This window comes from Ornithorhynchus anatinus, chromosome X5 (genome assembly GCF_004115215.2).
Source record: "Ornithorhynchus anatinus isolate Pmale09 chromosome X5, mOrnAna1.pri.v4, whole genome shotgun sequence".
Classification (NCBI taxonomy): domain Eukaryota; kingdom Metazoa; phylum Chordata; class Mammalia; order Monotremata; family Ornithorhynchidae; genus Ornithorhynchus; species Ornithorhynchus anatinus.
Genome location: NC_041753.1, coordinates 30,792,481 through 30,812,787, shown reverse-complemented (window position 1 = coordinate 30,812,787; position 20,307 = coordinate 30,792,481). Strand labels below are relative to the sequence as shown.

General features: G+C 41.4%; 1 protein-coding gene across 5 annotated transcripts in view; it reads right to left on the bottom strand.

The window, feature by feature from the left end:
• The window catches only part of SNX2 (sorting nexin 2), a 57,370-nt gene that overhangs the window by 10,668 nt on the left and 26,395 nt on the right, over positions 1-20,307 (bottom strand). For all 5 annotated transcript variants that reach the window (XM_029054721.2, XM_029054722.2, XM_029054719.2 and 2 more), the window contains 5 exons: positions 19,831-19,972; positions 11,593-11,671; positions 3,139-3,214; positions 1,761-1,874; positions 1,415-1,508 (listed from right to left, as the gene is read on the bottom strand). In XM_029054721.2, coding sequence (XP_028910554.1) covers positions 1,415-1,508; positions 1,761-1,874; positions 3,139-3,214; positions 11,593-11,671; positions 19,831-19,972 — 505 coding nt within the window. The remainder of the gene's footprint in view (positions 1-1,414; positions 1,509-1,760; positions 1,875-3,138; positions 3,215-11,592; positions 11,672-19,830; positions 19,973-20,307) is intronic.

The following is a 20,307-nucleotide window of genomic DNA, read 5'->3' as shown; positions in this document are numbered from 1 at the left end:
ATCTTCACACGGGAGGCACAAAATGAAAATATTACTCAAAGGAAATTTCTTTAATCATTTATATTTTAACACTACGGGAAATTAATTTCAAGACAAAGCCAGGGACTTGCTTCCAATCAAGGAAGTGAGAACAACCATTGCCCAGAACTAAAGAGTATTTAAATAATTTAATAACCCCATTCCACTTTTGAACAAACCTTTGAACATAAAATGGATGTGGAAATCCACAGGAAATGCTCACCTAAGTAGCACTATCTAGGATTCACAGATTGCATGAGTCCGCTGGGCACTGTACTACAGTGTGAGGTGAAAATCTGACAGATGACATTCGTGTTTGTCCCCCTTCGTTATCTAATTCAGATTAAAGACTAATTCTCAAGCCATGAAATGTTAAGATTTTTGGAAACTGGGAAACAAGGAACTCAAGTTTTTTTTAAAAAAAAGATAAAGTAGGAGTACTAGGAATTTGGACTCCAGTAGTGGCCTCTGACAACTACACAGGCTAGAAATTAATCAGTTGAATAATAACCCAAACCCACGCAGCTCCCGATTCACAAATTGGCATTAATTCATTCAATTGTATTTATTCAGCGCTTACTGTGTACTTAGCACTGTACTAAGCATGTGGGAAAGTACAGTACAACAATAAACAGTGACATTTCCCGCCCACAATGTGCTTACAGTCTAGAGGGGGGGAAAAAGACATCAATACAAATAAAGTTACAGATATGTACAATACTGAAGGCTTTGCATTAGTTTTACTAATGTCCATAAGCATTATTTGGTAAATATGTCAAAGTCACAATTAAAATGAAATTTGAAAAGACAATACTTTAGACCTACTCCAAGACATTCCAGGGAAAATAAACTGATTACCAAAAGTCTGCTCCAAAAATTACTGCCAGGTCTCAGAAATCGGAAAGTAGTCTGTGATGCTTCCTAATACAGAGATTTTGCTTTCAGGTTACTACAGTTTTACCTTATTGCACATTTGCTTTTTCTACCAGTTCAAATGAAGGCACTAGGATAAAGTGAAAGTTTTAGAGAGTAAAGTGATCATTCCACTATAAATCCCAAACTCTTGTTATCGTTATAATGGTTATTGGCATTCCCTAGATAGAACTTACCAAGTTAGAAATCAGTTGAGTAACAATTTTAAGAATTTAATCAATGAGAAAAACAATATACGCCACACTGTGCCTAGGGGATCCTGTTTTTTTCTTCTTCAGATTTTATAATCAGACCACACCTGCCTCTGAGCTCTGTCACTGGGGATTAAAACTGTCTTCCCATTGAAATGGACCACAGCGCCATTCCACTGTGAAGAAAGATTTAATTATCAGATTCATTTTTTAATTGAAATATTTTAAAAATGAGCAGTAGGGTAGTAAAGCCATTAAACAATAAAACTAACCTTTTCTGTGGCAGACTAAGGCTTCAACACTGGCATGGAGTTTCTTAAGTTGCTGATCCAGGTTCTCAAATTGCTGCTGTTTTTCTTCAAACCACTGGCAAAAATGAAAAATCGAGTTAATTTAGCAAGAGCAAACCACGGTAAATGAGGTTACCAATAGCAAGCTATATTCTGTGTTTTAAAGCAACAAATTAACCATGTATAACCAGAGTGGCCAACTGTTGTAGCTCAGAACTAAACCCAATAAGCAAATTAATACCCTATTTTCTACTTGTACAACTTTAAAAGGCAATTGTTGAGCCTCATTAATTCATCTCATTATTCGAGTCGAAAAATCAGCTCTTACTGCATCCGATTCATTCATCTTGATTGTCATTTTGTTGACAGCGTCGGCAGCCTTGTTCACCATCCTCAATATCCCTGCTCCACTCAGAGCCTGGGTATTAACTGCTCTGGGCAGCTGGAATTGAATGACAAATAAGGGCAAACAAACCGGTTAAAAGGCTGGAGGTTTAACTGGGCACAAGAGGGACCAAAATAAAAAAGGGACGTCGGGTTTTCTTCACTCCCATACATTTCAATATACTGGAACCTAATTTCTCAAATACACTACTTGTACATTCTCAGAGGAAAACTTAAAAAAATAGACTTTCCATTTGCTTTTCTTCAGCATCTTTACATTTAGATGGAACAAGCACTCTGTTTGTCAAAAGGTATTAAGAAATTGCCAAATGCCTTAAGACTGGCCACCTGCTTGCTGGAGAGAGTGTACTGTTTTAAGGGGAAAGGGCAAAAATCTGGTGTGTGGAATATGTTAGGAAAAGTCTGTCTTTAAAAGAAGAATTCTCAGCATAGAGCCCTCTTTCTTCCAAATCTGAGGGTCTCAAATCTTAAGGAACAAAACCCTTTTCATATCAAAATGCTCAAAAACAGGCTTCAGTAAAATAATAATTTTGTCAATGCCTGAAATGGTATTGCAGATGTTGGAGAGTCCTGGCAAGCACGCTAAGGGTGGTTCAGCAAGCACATCTGCCTTTGGCCACACCTTTGGTACCAATGTTAGTGCCAGATCCTGTCCAATTCTGCCATTTTCTGCACCAGAACCTCTGTCACTTGAGTCCTGACTGGACAATCTCCCCTCGGCTCTCGTCTATTTGTCTCTTCCTGCATTTGGGAGAGGGGAGACGGGGACCACATGAGGAGCGCTGGCCCTGGAGATGTGACTCTGGAGTGGGAGGAGTAGCAGCTAGACTTCAGAAAGGCAACGGCAGTTGCACTGTGGCTGTGGTTCACAGTTGGCACTACTCTTGCTGGGGCTTCAGTGGATCAGCACATCAAAAACACGGCAGTTAAAAGGGAAAAGACAACGATCTGCTTTCTCACCCCCAACAGGCTGCCCCCGTGATCACTCATTCATTCCCACTTGGTCCTACTTCAGGGACGGAGCTCAAATTGCAGCTGCAAGTCGGAAAGGGGAAGAAAAACTCGCCTTCCCAGTCACTTGCTAAATGTTCTGGAGGCATATACGTTAACCTATTTTCCCACTAGGACTCTAATTCATTTGATGTTAAAACACAGGGAAGTTAAAAAAAAATACACTTATTCAATATTCAATATTCTTATTTCAAGGAACGGGAAGCTCTGAAAAGTTTAGTACCAGGCTGGAAGAAATGAGCTACAAGAAAATTAAAAGTCAAAAATTAAAGAATTAAAAAAAAATCTACCTCAGAACTTTCTAAGAATTGCCTTAAATCAGGATCCTGTAGTAATGTTGGATGCTTTACTGTGCGTTGAAGATACCTAGGTTAATAAAAATTCATACTTAGTTTCAGGACTCAACATCATTAAAAAACATCAGGCAAGATATAAATACATGTCAATAGTGCACATTTCCTACAACATATGATTGGCGTGCCTTGAACCATGATCATTTTGGATAATTATTTAGCCTTTTACTTTAAATGACTGTATGGTAATGAATTTAGGGTGCCCTAGTGGTTCTTAAATTGTTCAGCATGGGGATTCCTTCAGCAGGGTAAGGTCCCCACAGCCCTATCTCTGGGAGAGTGAAGCAGGCCCTCTCCACCACTCAAGCGTGCCATTTTTAGACATTACTGAAGGACACATGAGCTCAGGGAAGACAACATAAGCCAAGAGATACATCCATTCACGAAGTCATAACATTGTGAGCTCATGCCTACGAAATCTATTGTATTGGACTCTACCAAGTGCTTAGTACAGTCCTCTGCACAGAGTAAGCCCTCAATAAATGCCATTGATTAAGTGATGAGCCCCGAGGCGACAGAGTGACATTTTAGTCTCTGTGTCTCTGGTGGCCCTCAGGGACAGTTGCTCAAGTGAGCTGACGTGGCTCATGCTGGGTCAAGCAGCCCATCAAAATTCCATTACTTCTGTGGTACTGCCACTCTCCTAACTGGATCTGAGCCAAAGCTGCATCACTCTGGCTTGGAACATGACTTTGCCTTGGAGGTGGGAAGGAGAGCTGTGCTAAGGCAGCAGGGAATATACTGCTGCTCCTGAAACACCCCTCACCTGCCCAGTTCTTTAATCTGGCCCTGTTTCTTGTCATTCACCCCTAATTCAATCCTGACTAGGAGTGTCCAGAAAGGGGGGCAAAAATGTGTGTCGGGTGGGTTTGGGGGTGCTGAAATGATCTCGGTCAAATTTTTCTTGATATCTTTCCCCATTAAAATTATATTTTCTCTTGAAAAATACTTCATATGCACACAGGACACTACTTATTACATATACAGCAAAGTTAGTTACCATGAAAACAATTGGGAGTTTGGGGAAAGCACTAGCATAATTAGGTCAAAATCAGAGTCTTTCTTCTGCTAGGAAAGCAAACAAGCTTGTCATTAATAATGGGAAAATGTATTCATTAAAAAAGGAAAACACAAAGATTTCCCTTTTTTCCCAATCATTCATAGATTCCCATTTGGCCCTGCTTCAGGGATTTAGCTCGTATTATAGAAACTTTACCCCTGGAATTGACAAAGAGTAGTAAAAATATTTGTTGAATACCCACTGGGGGTAATGCACTGTACAAGGCATTTGGGAAAATACAACAAATGCCATGATTCATGTTCCCTGTCTACTAAAAGTTTATATTCTAATGGAGGAGACAAACCTAAAAAGACGTGCTAATACACACTGACTCTGTAGTTGATCATACATACGCATCTAAGTGCTAGAGGTGGCTGATGGGTCGAGGGGATGGGGGGTATTGGGAGTTAATCAGGGAAGGTGTGTCAGAGATGGGATTTTTGGAGAGCTCTGAAGGTGGGGAGAGTTGTGATCTGTCAGATTAAGGTTGGGGAGAGATCCAGGGTGGTGAAACAGCATGAGCAAGGCAGTGGAGGCAGGACGGTTGAATGAGGTACAGCTGGAGCCTTGGGAGACAGAGTGAGCTGGCGAGTATGGGGTAAAGAGGACTAACGTTTAACATGGGGGGTGAGTCTTGAATTTTATTGTGAGGAGTTTTTGTCTGATGCAGAGGGAAACTGGAAGCCACTGGAAAGCTTTGAGGTGAGGGAAGATGATAAGGGTGACACTTCCAAGGGGATGATCCATGTGGGAACATGTAGTTCCCCCTCTAATAATAATAATACTAATGGTGGTATTTATTAAGTGCTTACTACGTGCCAAGCACTGTTCTAAACACTGGAGTAGCTACAAGGTAATCAGGGTGTGCCACGTGGGGCTCACAGTCATAATCCTCATTTTAGAGATGAGGTAACTGAGGCACAGAGAAGTTAAGTGACTTGCCCAAAGTCACACAGCTAAGTGGCGGAGCCGGGATTAGAACTCACGACCTCTGACTCCTAATCCCGTGCTGTTTCCACTAAACCATGCTGCTTAAGCTCCTTGTGGGCAGGGAACATGACTACCAGCTGTTATACTGTACTCTCCCAAGTGCATGGTACTCTGCTCTACACACAGTACGCACTCAGTAACTATGATTGACTCCAAGAGGAAGACGCTGGAGGTTCTCTTAAAACTGCCTAACTTGCTCCAGGTTACAGTACAGACGATAATGCTCTATTTTTAAATCTTCCATTTGTCTATTTGGATTAATTCTAAATTCTTAGCCCTTCAGTAAATGTATCTTACAAAAATTAATAGTTTCTGGAAATTTTTCCGGAGTCTATTCTTACAGCAATAAGAGCAATGGTCGTCTCGCCAATATCATTATGTAGAAGCATGAGATTTTACACATTTTAATTAATTCTGCATTAAAAATAGTTCTGATTAAATTACAAGATAAATCAGTACCCAAAAGAAGTCATTTCTCTGAGAGTTAACTGGCACATGATAGGACAGTTTTCAACAGTTTCTGCATTAAATATGTCACAGTTTCAAAGAGATGAAATTTTACATTACAAGTTACTAGGAAGAAACGAAATAATGTTGCACTAAAGTTCACCCAGCAGTCATGTCCTACCAGTCTTACGTCCTGTTTACTGGTCTCCCTGCCTCCTGCCTTTATCTTCTTTGGTCTATCTTTCAAACACTTGTAAGCATCGTCTTTCTAAAACAGATTGAAGCACATCATTACACTCTCCAAAAATGTGCAAAGGCTCTCCATGGCTTCTTATGAAAAGAAAATCTCCTGACTATTGATTTCAACTTACTCCATCTAACCTACCTGCTCTTTTCTTCCACTCTATCCCAGCTCATGTTCTTCACTCCCCCACAGCATATTTAGCTGCCGTTTGCCCTCTACTCTTCTATCTCCAAACCACTGTCCTGAGTTTCTTACTGCCTGGAAGACATTCCCCACTGAGCTTTATCAAGGCCATCGACACTTGAAGTTCTATATTGATCGATGCTATTTATTAAGCACTTGTACATAGAGCAATGTACTAAGTGCTTGGAAAAGTACAATAGAGTAAGAGACTACAATCTAGTGGTGGAGACAGATTAAGATGAATTACAGATGGATATGTATATAAATGTAATAGGGCTGGGGGAGGGGTAAATATCCAAGTGCTTAAGGGGAACAGACCCAAGTGCATAGGTGGCACAGAATGGAGGGCTTGGACAGGGAAGTGAGGGCTTAATCAAGGAAGGCTTCTTGGAGGAGATATGCTTTTAGTAGGGTTTTGAATGTGGGGAGAGTGGTGGACTGTCAGATATGAAGGGGGTGGGAGTTCCAAACCAGAGGGAGAACATGGTTAAAGAGTCAGTGGAGATAAAGATGAGATTAAGGTCCAGTAAGTAGATTGGTGTTAGAAGAGCTAAATAAGGTTGAATTGTAGTAGGAGATCAGTGAGGTAAGGTAGGAAAGGGTAGAGGTGTTTTAGTGCTTAACAGTGATGGTAAAGGAGTTTCTGTTTGATGTGGAGGTGGATGGGCAGCCATTAGAGGTTTTTGAGAAGAGGGGAGATGTGGACTCAGTAGGTTGTTTTTTTTTTTAAAAAAGAAAACTGATCTGAGCAGCAGAGGGAAGAAGCAGGACGAGGCAAGGTGGTCAGCAAGGAAGCAGGTGCAGTAGTCAAGGAGGGAAATAAGTGCTTGGATCAGGGCGGTAATAACTTGGGTGGAGAGGAATGAATGAATCCTAGGAAGTTGTGAAGGTAGAATTGACAGAATTTGACAGGAGACTGAATATGTGGACTGAAAGAGAGATGAGTCAAGGATTATGGCAAGGTTACAGGCATCTGAAACCGGGAGGATAGTGGTAGTGTTTACAGTGATGGGAAAGATGGGGAGTACAGGGTTTGGGTGGGAAAATGAGGACTTGTGTTTTGGACATGTTAGTCAGTGGAACATCAAAGTAGAGATGTCCTGAAGGAAGGAGGAAATGCAAGACAGCAGAGGAGGTGATAGGGACAGAGATCAGGCCTTGAGAGGGTAGAATCAGGAATCATCTGCATTGAGATGGTAGTTGAAGTTGTGGGAGTGAACGAGTTCTCCAAGGGAGTGGAAGTTAGATGGAGAACAGGAGGGGACCCAGAACTGAGCCTTGAGGGACTCTCCTACAGTTAGAAGGTAGAGGAGGAGCCGGCAAAAGACAGTGAAAAGGAACAGCCAGAGAGGCAGGAGAACCAGGAGAGGACAATGTCAGTGAGGCCAAGGTTGGATAATGTTTCCAGGAATAGGGAGTAGTTTACAGTGGCAAAGGCAGATGAGAAGTCATGAAACATCAGGATGGAGTAGAAGCCGTCAGATTTGGCCAGAAGAAGGTTACTGGCAACCTTGGAGACGGCATCTTCCCTGAGTGGAGTAGGTGGTAGCCAGAGTGCAGGAGGTCAAGGAGACAGTTGTGGGAGAGGAAGTGAAGCTGAAGGTGTACCAGTTGTGGGAGATGAAGTGAGGTTGAAGGTGTAAAATGATTAGCTTGAGGATTTTGGAAAGGAATCGTAAAAAAGGGAGATGGGGCAATAACTGGAAGGTGCCATGGAATCAAGAGGTTGGTTTTTTTAGGATGGGGGACTTGATTAGCTTGTATCTAGCCCAGTACTTAGTACAGTGCCTGGCACATAGTAAGCACTTAACGAACACCATATAAAAGATATTTTTAATTTTATGTAAGTCGATGGGACATGTCTATTGAATTTGCTACCATGAGAAGATGTGCAGATTTAAAAACATCAACAGATTTGAGGGGGATTTGGGTAAATTCCTAGTCAAGCAGTCCACAATGCATTAGCAGAGGCAGAGTTAGGAAGTAGAAGTGGGAGAGTTTAGGGTCATTAGACAGTCCATTTCTAAACAAGACGAATGCTCCCATTGTCAGAGTTGGAGACAGAATACCTGAATAGGATGAACCAGTGGTTCAACCAGTAATGGCATTGCTTATGATAGTTTCTATATTACCTATGGCATATTCATCAACTGAGGTCTGTCTCCTTCATTCGACTACACGCTCAAGGGTGTTTTAATCAATCAGTGGTACTTACTGAGAAGTCAGGTCTGTGGGGGTAGGCTGAGGAACCATCCCCCCAGAGATAGAAACTGGAGTCATGTGAGTGGCCCAGCACCCAGTATAGAGAGAAGAGTAAGGGGTCCAAAACACAACCTGGAGAAATGCTCACAGGAAGGGGATTGAGAGGTGGAAGAAGAGGCATTAAATGAGATTGAGCAGGAAGAGACCCAGGGGAATACTGCGTGGGCAAAACCAAGATTAGACGGTGACACCTTGAGAAATAGGTGGTCACTGGTATCAAAGGCAGCCAAGTGATTGAGGAGGATTAGAGCAGAGCAGTCTCCACTGAACTATGAAGAGATCATTGGTGACTTTGTGGAGCGTGTTTTCAGTGGAGTAAAAAAGGAAAACACCTGATTGTAGTGAGTCAAGAAAAGAGCTGGCAGAGAGGAAGTGAAAGCTTATTTGAGCAGGACTGGGAGGAGGGAGATGGGGCTTTCAACACCCTTCTTGCTCTATGGAGGAAGTTAGATTCAATCAATCAATGGGTATTTGAGTGCTTACTGTGCATCAAGTACAGTACTAAGCATTTGGGGAAGTACAATAGATTAATAGACGTGATCCCTGCCCTCAAAAACTTTATAACCTAGTGGAATTGTATGCACTAATCCTTTGGTGTTTTCCCTTCATGCGTGGTACAGTGCTCTGACTGTAAGCACTTAAGCGCTGTTGATATTGAAGGGATTGTTACTGCCATTCTCGCTAATGAAATAACAGCTCCTCATTTCTCCCCCAGCTTGCTTATTCATTCCTGCAAATTTCCACTTTTCCTTTCATAAATCCTCTGATTCCAGCTCTGATTCCCCTAGAGATATATGTGTGTTACAGCCCTGTTGTTGGTTCAGTGGAAAGAGCATGGATTTAGGAGAGGTGGAGGGCCACTCACCTGCACACTGCACACATTTCAATCTACATTGAAATGGGTTGATCTTCACACCACATAATTCCTTGTGCCTCCACTGAGAATTTTAATATTTAATAAGGACTAAGTGAAGAAGTTGTCCTTAGCAAGGCAACATTTTCCCTTAAATCTGTCTTAGCTTATCCTTTGAATTCAAAGGAAACACCCCTCTCTGTGAAGTTAACCTACGAGTGTGTGTGCGTGGCTGAGAAGGGCAATGCAGGATCCACAGCCACATGTGACACACAAAAAAGAATGTCCCTTGTGTTGTACTTAATGTTTGCAGCACCTGGCACTGTTTTCTATTTTGCCTCAAGAGCAATCACTGGAAATAAAAACAATGCTCCAGGGATTAACTAGTCCATCCCCCTACTAACAGGTTGGATTTCTCTCAGAGATAATGGCTAAAATATTGTTTATGATCTCTCGGCATTGTACCAAACCCATAACAACAAAAATTGTGGTCTGAGTGCTGGGATAGATACAAGAAACTCAGGACACAGTCCCTGTCCCTTATGGGGCTCAAAGTCCAAGTAGGAGGAAGAACAGGTATTGAATCCCCATTCTACAGATGATAAAATTGAGGTACAGAGAAGTTAAGTGACTTGTCCAAGGTTGCACAGGAAGCAAGGGACATAGCACTCATGTACATATCCTTATGTTCCATTCCCTACTCTGTGGTTTATTTTCATGTCTGTCTCTTCCCACTGTAGATGCAAGCTCCTTGTGGGAATGGATCGTGTCTACCAACTCTATTACACTGCATTTGCCCAAGCACTTAGTACAGTGTCCTCCACACAGTATTCAAATGCTATCGATTGCCTGGCTGACTGAAATGGCAGATCTTTCAATTACCACACCTGGGCTCTTTCCTCTGGACCATGCTGCTTCCCTAATGGTTCCTTCCAAACTTGTTTCATGAAAGTTTAAAACTCTATGCCCCATCTTAGACTGTGAGCATTTGATCCAATTACCTTATACCTAAGTACTCCAGTACTTAGCACATAGTAAGTTCTTAATAAATGGCTTTATTATAGTTCTTGAGAATTATAAAATTCTGTTTTCTTTAACAACGAGACCACATCCTCAGCACTTGTGTATAACTATTGTTTCATGCATATGGGGGTGCACATTCAGACTGTATGTTCCTAGACTATAAGCTCCTTGAGGGCAGGGATAATCTCTACCAAGTATATTGTACTGGCCCAAGTACAGTGCTCTGCACACAGCTCTCAATAAACACCATAACATAAGCACCACTGATTGAACGAGTGATTCAGTTATTCGTTCAGCTGTTTCACCCTGTTTTTAAACTAGTTCCTATTTTATTCTTGTTTTTCCTCCTGTGTTCATGATCTGAAAATAATTGTCGGTCTCTATTAAGCTGTAATACCATTGATGGAAGGAAGCATGCTTCTTGCTACTGTTGTTTAAATCTCAAGCATTTAGTAGAGTGCCTAGAACTCAAGAGGTGCTTAACACATACCACTAATTAACGATGAAAACACTAGAGTCAAAAATCCACAGTATTCGAATGTGCAGTTTGAAAATATTTATTTCTGGTTCTGTCCCAGTAAATCTCTTCTCTTGGTTCCTTTTCCTCATCTTCATATTTGCCAGTATTCTTTCCTCCCCTTTGCTGCACACTCTTCCTTCTCATATCAGTCTCTCTGGTACTTATGAATTATGGAGCAAAGGATGGGAGTGAAACAACTCAGTGCCAGCTGGCACTGACTTAACTCCTTCCTGCCTAAAAATAATCCTCACCCTCTCGGAAATGCGCTCTGCTATAAGACAAAAATATGGTCTAGTGGTTGGGAAGCAGGCAAAATTCCAACACCTATTTATCATGAGAATATTCAAAAGTCAGTCTGTTTCGACAGGGGGAATTCTTTACCTGATGAATGTGGATCTGATTAACAGTTATGGTAAGTGGATGAGTCTTTGGAAAGAAACATATTAAGAAATAGAACGTACCACTGGTATTTGGCAGGGACTGTGTCCAACAATTCTATTATACTGTACTCTCCTAAGCGCTTAGGACAGTGCTCTGCTCACAGTAAGCACTCAATAAATATGATTAAGTTACTGAGCACTTACTGCATGCGGAACACTCTCCTAAGCACTTGGGCGTGTACAACAGAGTTGGTGGACACGTTCCCTGCCCTTAAGGAGCTTAGAGTCTATAGAATTTCATGCTAGTGAGTTTTTGACAGATTACAATTCCACTTTAAACAAGACATAACAGTTAAATCGATTGACATTTGTGGCCATTTTTATACACATCCAAGTCAGAAAGTTATACATTCATAAGGCTGTCATTACCTCTCCAGGGCTGCTCTCCTCCTTTCTACGAATTCGGTAGAGGATGAGTCTTCTTTACCTACTTTAACCTTGGTCATGCCTTTAAAGAAATGAAATGATACTCATACTGATTTTACATTGCCATGATGCGATATTTAACATAACTCATGTAATGATTATCATGATGAGAAATTAAAACTCACTTCAGCTTTGCCCATTACTACCCAAGATACAAAAGCAAGTGTCAATGAGCAAGGATTATAATGCAGAAGGAAAAAAAAATGGAAAAAAGTGGAATAACTGAAATTAGTGCATCAAAATCACTTCGTAACACTTTTTGGAGAAGTTCTCACAAAATTCACCAATGGACAATAGCACATAGCAACAATCTAGAATTTCCCATTTCAAGGGAGTTTGTGTCCCTTGGAAAATGTCTTGAGGGCTTTATTATAGTTTAAATGCAAGCTTATCAAGTCAAACTTACTTAAGCACAAGAATCCATCAAAGGAAAAGCAATCAAAAACTACTTTCAATTCATGTTGAATGGGCTGCAAATTTAAAATAAACATGTATGTCCAATTTAGAATTCTTCCACTGATTACATTGATAAAAATCTCTTATATTTATTTGCATAATTTACATCACATTTGACTGCCATTTCTCATGGTAAAACACATACTAAGTTGTACACTTGGATAATGGGCCTTAAAGTTAAATATTAGAAGCCACAGTTGGAAAGCCAAACCTCATACAGCAAATGCCAAAAATCTAAAGTATAGAACTTCATGAAAGCTGAAGGCAAAATTCACACTGCTAGCTACACAAAGTTAATACCCTAATACCTATAAGCTTGAAGGTTAGAGATTGATTTTAGTATTGCTTTATAAGTAAAAACTATGAAGTGGTAGAAAAATGCTTCGAAAACTTGTGTACGTTAAGAGCACAAAGATGAGTTTTGCTTCTAATGAATTTTTTTTTTTAATTCCCACCTTTTTGAACAAGGGAGAAACTGAATGAGGTAAAACAGTCCAAATGGCCACCAAAAGGTTAGACAATAAAATCACCAGTAAGAAAAACCAGGGTGAGTTGAGATGGTGGATCCATTTTCTCCAAATAGAATATCCACCTGGTAGAAATTTTCAGGAAGCATGTTTATATAGTGAAAACATTTCCTTTCATCAGTATGCTGAAAAGAGTTTCTTTTTTCAAATTTCAAGGTGTGTTCTTCAGATAAATGGGAGAAGGGACAAAAAAGGAGGGAGACTGGTTTCTAGGGAGAATAAAAAAAAATTCCTTCTACCTTCTATGGATTGTGGCTTTTTTAAAAAAACTGCCTCCTCTTGAGAAAAACTGAAGGCAAGAAAAGCCTGAAATCATCCAAGGGAAGCAAGAGTTGGGGCGGGTGGGCTTAGCTCATTATGGGCACGGAACTGTTCCACTAATTCTGTTGTACTGAATCGATGGTATTTATTGAGGGTGCGGGAGAGTATAGTATAATAGAGTTGGTAGACACATTCCCTGCCCACAATGAGCTTATGGTCTTTCCCAAGCACCACCCTGTGAAAGTCATCTAGAAAAGACTTCATCAGAGGCTCACCTCAGATTCAGGACTCTGAAATGTCTCACTCAAATATCGTTTAAGAGCTTGAGCAAATACTTCAACCAGAGTTAGACTGGCATAAAAAATAGTTTGGGGAAGAAGCAGGGTCTAGGGGAAACAACCAATCAGGTGGTGTGTGCAAGCCAAGGGGCTGCTTGGTGTCAGTCCCGAAGAGTGGAAGCTTTTTGGCTCAGGTGCACTGCCCGAGGGGTGGCAGAACCCAACCCACAAAACCACTACCCTTCACAGCAAGAGGTAGTTTTTGTCATCTGTTGTGCTTTGGGCTTTTCTCTCATTCACCTGAGCCAGAGAAACAAGATTGCATTCTAGTTTCCTTGTTGATCTGGGCTAGAGGTTTGTAGTAAACCCTGGACAATAACTGAAAGAGAAGTATTCACAGACTAAACCAACAAAAGTCCTTTTGAGTGAGCTTAATTCTTTGCGATGAGGATAATACAGGTGACTCCTCAGATGACTATGGATTTCATGGAATTGATCAAAGAAAAAATATATTGTATTGCCCAATTTTCCTTAGAGAAATCTGGTCCTAAATTACCTGAAAGGCTTGGTGTCTAAAAATAAAGAAAAATGAGTAGAACATAAGTTCTCCCTTCTTTAAATGAAAGCCTTTTTAGACTGCACAACGGAACTAGATATAGGGCAAAATAAAATTGTGCAGCAATTCAGCTTCTTAATATTATTTTAGTTGTGAGGCTACATGAAACAAACATTGCTTGTGGTGGCCTTTGTCTGGAAACACTGTATTAGTTGTATGTGGGGAAAATGCCAAATACAAAAGTATGTCAGGTAACGTTTACCCTGGCAATACAACCTGAACTATTGGGTCACTTACCCCATCCAGCCCTGATACTGTGCTTGAGCGCTGCGGATAAATCAATTTCCTCCCCACGCCCCCTTTGCCATCCCTGGTCCTCTCTGCTTTGTGTCTTCCTGTATCCCCAAATAAGGGCACTCACAGTCTAGACACTTCCATATTTTCTTCAGCATATCAGTTTCCATCATTTCTTTAGCAGGGGAGAAATTCTGAGCAGTTCCCGTGCATGTGGAATTATGTTTCAGTATTAATGAATCTTTGGTATTTACTGGGCACGCACCATATGCAGCACATTGTACTAAGCACTTGGGAAAGTACAATACCTTATCTAAAATGTTGGTTGTAAGAAAGTAAACTCTTGTGTAATACTGCTTCAGAAAATTGATACTGTATGGTATCTCTTACGAGGAAAACATCAATTAAGAATCTTTACCAACTCATACTACCTGAAGAAACCACAGAATCCCCAGTAACTTTGCCATGGATATTCTCTTACTTTGGAAATGAGGGTCAGGAATAAGCAAAATCATATGGCCCTATCAACCCACTCACTCCCTCCCCGACCAAATCCCTGAGCTCCACTTCCCAGGCAGTGTAAAGACTTGTCATAAATCTATGGAAGACTGCCCTACCCATAGTACTCGCATGCATTCCCCTGTAAAAACGTGTCTGTTATAGTGTACTCTCCCAAGTGCTTAGTACAGTGTCATGCACACAGTAAGCACTCAAAGAGCACTGAGTGACCTGGAGATATGGCTGGACAGGTTAGGTGCTCCTAACTATTCTGTTGGTTTGTTCAGATGCTGCTGCCCTGTTCCATTTCCAATATTTTCCCTATATGTACCTCAAGGATGGGGAGGGAGCTGTTCTGCAACCAGACTCCGTACGCCAAGAAAAGAAATGGAACAAAAGGGAAGGTAATGGAGGGAAGGTGTTTCTTCTCTTGTTCTTGAAGGCAGGTGATGGAACTGTCCATCAGGATACAAGGAAAAACCTTGGCCCTAAGACTTCAGGACTGTGGGGAAGAAATGATTATAGCAACAGGGGTCTGCACATTGTCCCTCAATCAACCAATGGTATTTATTGAGAGCTGATTATGTACAGAACGCTGTACTAAGCGCTGGGAAAAGTAAACTACAACAGAGTTAGTAGACACGATCACTGTCCACAAATAGTTCACAGTCTGGAGGGGAAGACAGAAATCAAAACAATCTACATACAGAGCAAGGTTGAGGGCGGGGTGACTATCAAATGCTTAAGGGGTACAGATCCAGAGGGGAGGTTGGGTAGGAGAAATGAGGATTTAGTCAGGTAAGGCCTCTTGGAGGAGATGTGAGTCTGTTAGATTGTTAACTCCTTGAGGTACAGACAGGGTCTACTAACTCTTCTGTACTCTACCAAGCAATATGAACAAAGTAAGCACTCGATAGAGATTAGTGATTGAGCACATCCCCACAGGGGTATTCAGCACCATGAGTATGTGTGCAGGAGTGCCATACACTGCCAAGGGGGCATAGATTATTTTACATTTGCAGCCAAAGCGACCACAGCATAGTGCCAATGCGGTGCCATAGCTCCATGACCCAGCAGACAATTAATGTGGTAGCCGCTATCATCTTTACTGCCCATATTAGCCAGCTATTTTTCAGGATTTCTGCTGAAGAGAACGTTTGCATACCTAGTCTTTTCCAAAGCTGCTCTCTCTTTTTTTTTAAGCTTGAAAAGAGAATTTCAAGTTTTCCTTCTGGAAAAATGAATATATAAATTTGAAATTCCCTTGGTAGTTAATGCTTCCCCCACTCAAATGTCTTGGAGTTTCTGAATTTCTAGAGTTAAGTTACTATGGATGAGGATGTTAAAACCACAAATAGGGTATCAGTGGATGGCATGTACTCCCATCTCTCACACAAGCCCCCATGTCGACCGCATTTCTTAAAGTTTTCCATTCTTTCCTACTAGCTAGTATCGCTGTTCTTTTCCCCTTCCTGGTTTATGCATCACAATGCAAATTAATTGTGGTAAAACCACTTAATTTTTTTTTGGTCCAAATCCCCAAATCAGCAGAATAAGACAGTAAACCTAACATAGCCCTTTATGCAAGTACAATGACATCATCATAATATGCACAATATAGATTTGTCAGTGAAAGTAACTTGGCCCCTGGACTGTTTTCTATGTTTGCATAATCTGTATTACCCATTTCATGACAGCCGTATTTGTGGAGCAGTGAGACTGTAGAATGAAGAATTCTATGGAAATTCATATAGAGAAGAAATTGGAAGAGCAAACTTAATTTTGTGCTGCTTATATTAAACAAATCAACCATATGACAGTTAACATTTTGGAGAAGGCAGATTAGATTGAAAAATATACCAATGACAGAAAAAGGTAAATATCCTAGTTAGACATTGGAGGATCAATTCAAAAGTTTTTATTCCTTACTTCCCAAGCGCCTGATACAGTGCACCACGCCAAGTTCTCAATAAGTGCTGCTACTACCACTTAATAGCTCTGAAGCCTACCCCGCCCCCCTCGCCCCCCAAAATCCCAGTCCCATTTTCATCCAGGTGCTTTAAATGAGAAGTTGGCAACTAAGGACTCAGCCATGCACTGCTGCTGCTTCAAATCCTCTCTGCCCTGCTCAGGTAAAGCAGGTTGGAAGATAGCTCCTGCCTTGAGAGATGATTCCACTTAAAGGGGTGGTGCCTTCTTTAAGAGTCAGCCACATTCAGGGCTCAGGCAGACAACAACAGTTGCCTGGTGGGGGCTGGGAGTGCTGCCTTGTCCCAACGGGTATACTCTCCTGGGAACGGGTCACAGGGCAGCAGAGAGTTGCCCAGCCAAGTAGAACCTGGGGGCCCAGAGATGAGCTCCAAGGCCGCAGCTCTACACGATCTCACCCTGCTCCCTCTGTCGGTTGACCTCCTACCCGCTGGAGCTGAGCTGGGGCCTCCCTCCCACTCCGCTCGCTCCCCAGTCCTTTACCCCAAATAAGGCTCCGACATCCTCTGATGGTGGACATGTGTGGCAGCCATTTTAACAAGGTCTGGTTCAGGCTGTTTAGCAACGGCCATTTTAGTAAGCTCACTATGGGCAGGGAATGTGCCTGTTTATTGCACTCTCCCAAGCACTTAGTACAGTGCTCTGCACACAGTAAGTGCTCAATAAATACGACTGAATGAATAAGGTCAGGGTGTGCAGTTACCCCCTGAAGTGGCAAAAGCTCTAGGCTGGGGGTGGGGAGGGAAGGGGGCAACCCCCCTCAACATACACACAGAAGCCCAGGGCTGCAACTTCTGAAGCACCTGTGCCAATCCGGCCCAGGGAGTTGGTGCTTAATTATCCACTAGCTCTAGCACAAAGCACCACTGAGTATTTAAATGAACAAAAACCATTTCAACAAGTTGTGTTGGGAAGGCAGTTCCATAGCAGCCAGCTCTTGATGTGAGCAGGGAATGTGTCTGTTATACTGTACTCTCCCAAGCGCTTAGTACGGTGCTCTACACACAGTAAGCACTCAATAAATGACCCTGATGATGAGTTGCATGAGACTGAGCTTTAAGGGGGTGGTAGGTTCTGGGTGCATATGGCAGGTATTGAAGGGAGAAGGGGGAAGAGGATAAACTGTAGAACAGTTAGGCAGCGATTACACACCACTTATAATTATCTGTGTCGAAGATATCTACCTCCGTCAGCCAATCGACTACATTTCTAGAGATAGTGCTTGCTGGAGCCTATGCAGACCTGTAGTTTAAGTCACTGGTTACCACACAAGTACACCATTTGCCTTTTTCAAGTTCAAAAATGTGTTATATTGAATTATACTGGCAACTATACTAATAGTGATTATGCAGCTTTCACAATGCTAAATGTTAAAAAAAATTACTGTGTACTAATCAGGGAAGGTTTGGAATTATGATGGAGAAAAACAATTAGTAAAGCTACTCATGGTGAAACAACTACAAGCAACAAGATAGAGTTTAAACCAGGTTTCACAAATGCCTCTCATCTTCTTTTCAAACCGGCTTCTTTTATTAGTTAAATGTGAGAGAAAGGCCTTGGAAATGAACCCTTACCTGGCAAGGTGGCAAAAGGAATTGGATGCAGTTTTATTTTTTAAAAACAACTTTAAAGTCTAGGACAAGAGAAACAAAAGAAGGCCAGATTGGAAATCTGTAATGAAAGGGTTTATTTAATGTACCCTGTCTGCTTTGGATCCATAAGATTTTCCCAATGTGGGTGGGGAATGTGTGTATCAATTGTTATATCATACTTTTCCAATTGCTTAGTACAGTGCTCTCTGCATACAGCAAGCGCTTGATTGAACCAATAAGGTACTAAACTAAGAGATAAAGAATATAATAAAACTGGATGATTGGGTTTAAAAAACCCTTAAAAATGCTGCTTTAGAATATTTTGACAATAATGAGAACAGTAGAGCTGTTGAGAATTCATCACCCAAGTGACTGGGGCAGAATTTCACTGGATTTTTAAAGTCAAGACTATTTTTATACATGTTAATTTAAATAAATTAAATATACTCACTAGATTGCAAGTCCCTCTGGAATCCCACCTCCCCCATGAAGCTTTCCCTGACTACTCTTTCTTTTCACCAGGTTACACTTTTCTAACTATTGGTTCAGCATTTCAGCTCCAGCACAGCACTTTTGTGCACGTGCTTTTCATACTCTGCTGTTCAAACTCTTCTTCCTGTCCCTAAATTATTATGTACCTGTCTCCCTTGTTAGATTGTAAGCTCCTTGTGGGCAGGAGTTGTATCTTCTGCATCTACTGTACTATCCCGAGCACTTAGTACAGAATGTTTGCATCCATTAAGCACTAAAATCTGTTGATTGATTTTGGCAGTGAAAGTGTTATGAAAAAATAATTTAAAAATGGCATTTCTTCAGGTTTAAGCCTCACTGTAAAAAAGCAAACAAAAAAAGGATTTAGGGGGCAGAAATAAGTAAAACCTTAAAATCGACCCCCACCCCCAAGTTTGACCGAGGCTGCTATAGGTTAATCAGAGATTTGAGAGACACACGAAGACTCTCTGGGTCATTTAGATTTGCCTGTCATTCTTGCTGACTGCTAGGGTTACAGGCAGAGGGAAACATTCTCCTCCCAATTTTCTATATGTGTATGGCAGGGAGGAAGAGGAGGACAGCAGAGGAGGGACGGATGGGTGGGCAGGTGATAGGCACGAGGGGAGGATGAAAGCAGCTCAGAGCAGCACTGAGCAAGCCAGTCATTACATGGCTGATGTGCAATTGGCAATTTCTTAAGCAGTCATTTTAAGGTGACTCTCTACTGTGAGGAGCTAAAAATAGTGTTAAAAAAAAAGTTTGGCCATTTTCAGAAAAATAGGCTACCAGGCATGTGCTAATAGTACCCTAGAAGTTGGAAAAATAATAATAATATTTGTTAAGCACTAACCATATGTCAAATACTGTTCTAAGTGCTGGGAAAGATAAAGGATGATCAAGACAGACACAGTCCTCTGTCCTGCATAGCGTTCACAATCAAAGTAGGTGGGAGAACAGTTACTGAATCCCCATTTTACAGATTAGGTAACTGAGGCACACAGAAGTTAAGTAACTTGCCCAAAGTCACACGCCAGGCACATGGTGGAGCTGGGATTAGAACCCAGATCCTCTGACTCCCAGGCCTGTATGTGCTCCTTCCACTAAGCCACATTGCTCCTCAATGAAATGCTATTATCTACTTTGGATTTTGAAATGAAAATATTATAAAAACGAACATTGGCAACACATGTAAAATGGAATAAAAATGGACAATTTGAAAAATTAAGATTCATGCTTACCTACAATACTCTTCTCTGGAGCTGGAGGCACAATGTACCCAACATGAAGGTACTTTGTGGCTAATTTGCTGTGCAAGCCAAGAAAGTCACTGAATCTCCGTTTAACTGAAAACTCATTCTTACTAAACATGGATAGGGAAGTCTGTCACAAATAAAAAAACAAAACTGCTCAACTGTCAAAAATTAAGTCATTAATGGGCATAATCAATATCTTTTAATAGTTTCAATGTTGGAAGCACATTAACAAGAGTAGTAGAATGTTAATTTGTAACATTCAACCCCTCTCAGCTCACTCCCATCCAATCCCCACCCCCTTTATGCTGACCCTACCCATTATCCTGTCCCAGAGCCAGCCCACCCCCCAACCCATGCCGGCACACTCCCATTCAACCCCTTTCAATCCCTCATGCCAACTCCCACCTTCATACCTCCCCCACAGCCTTGGTCTCCATATATGCCAGACCACCACTTTCCCCA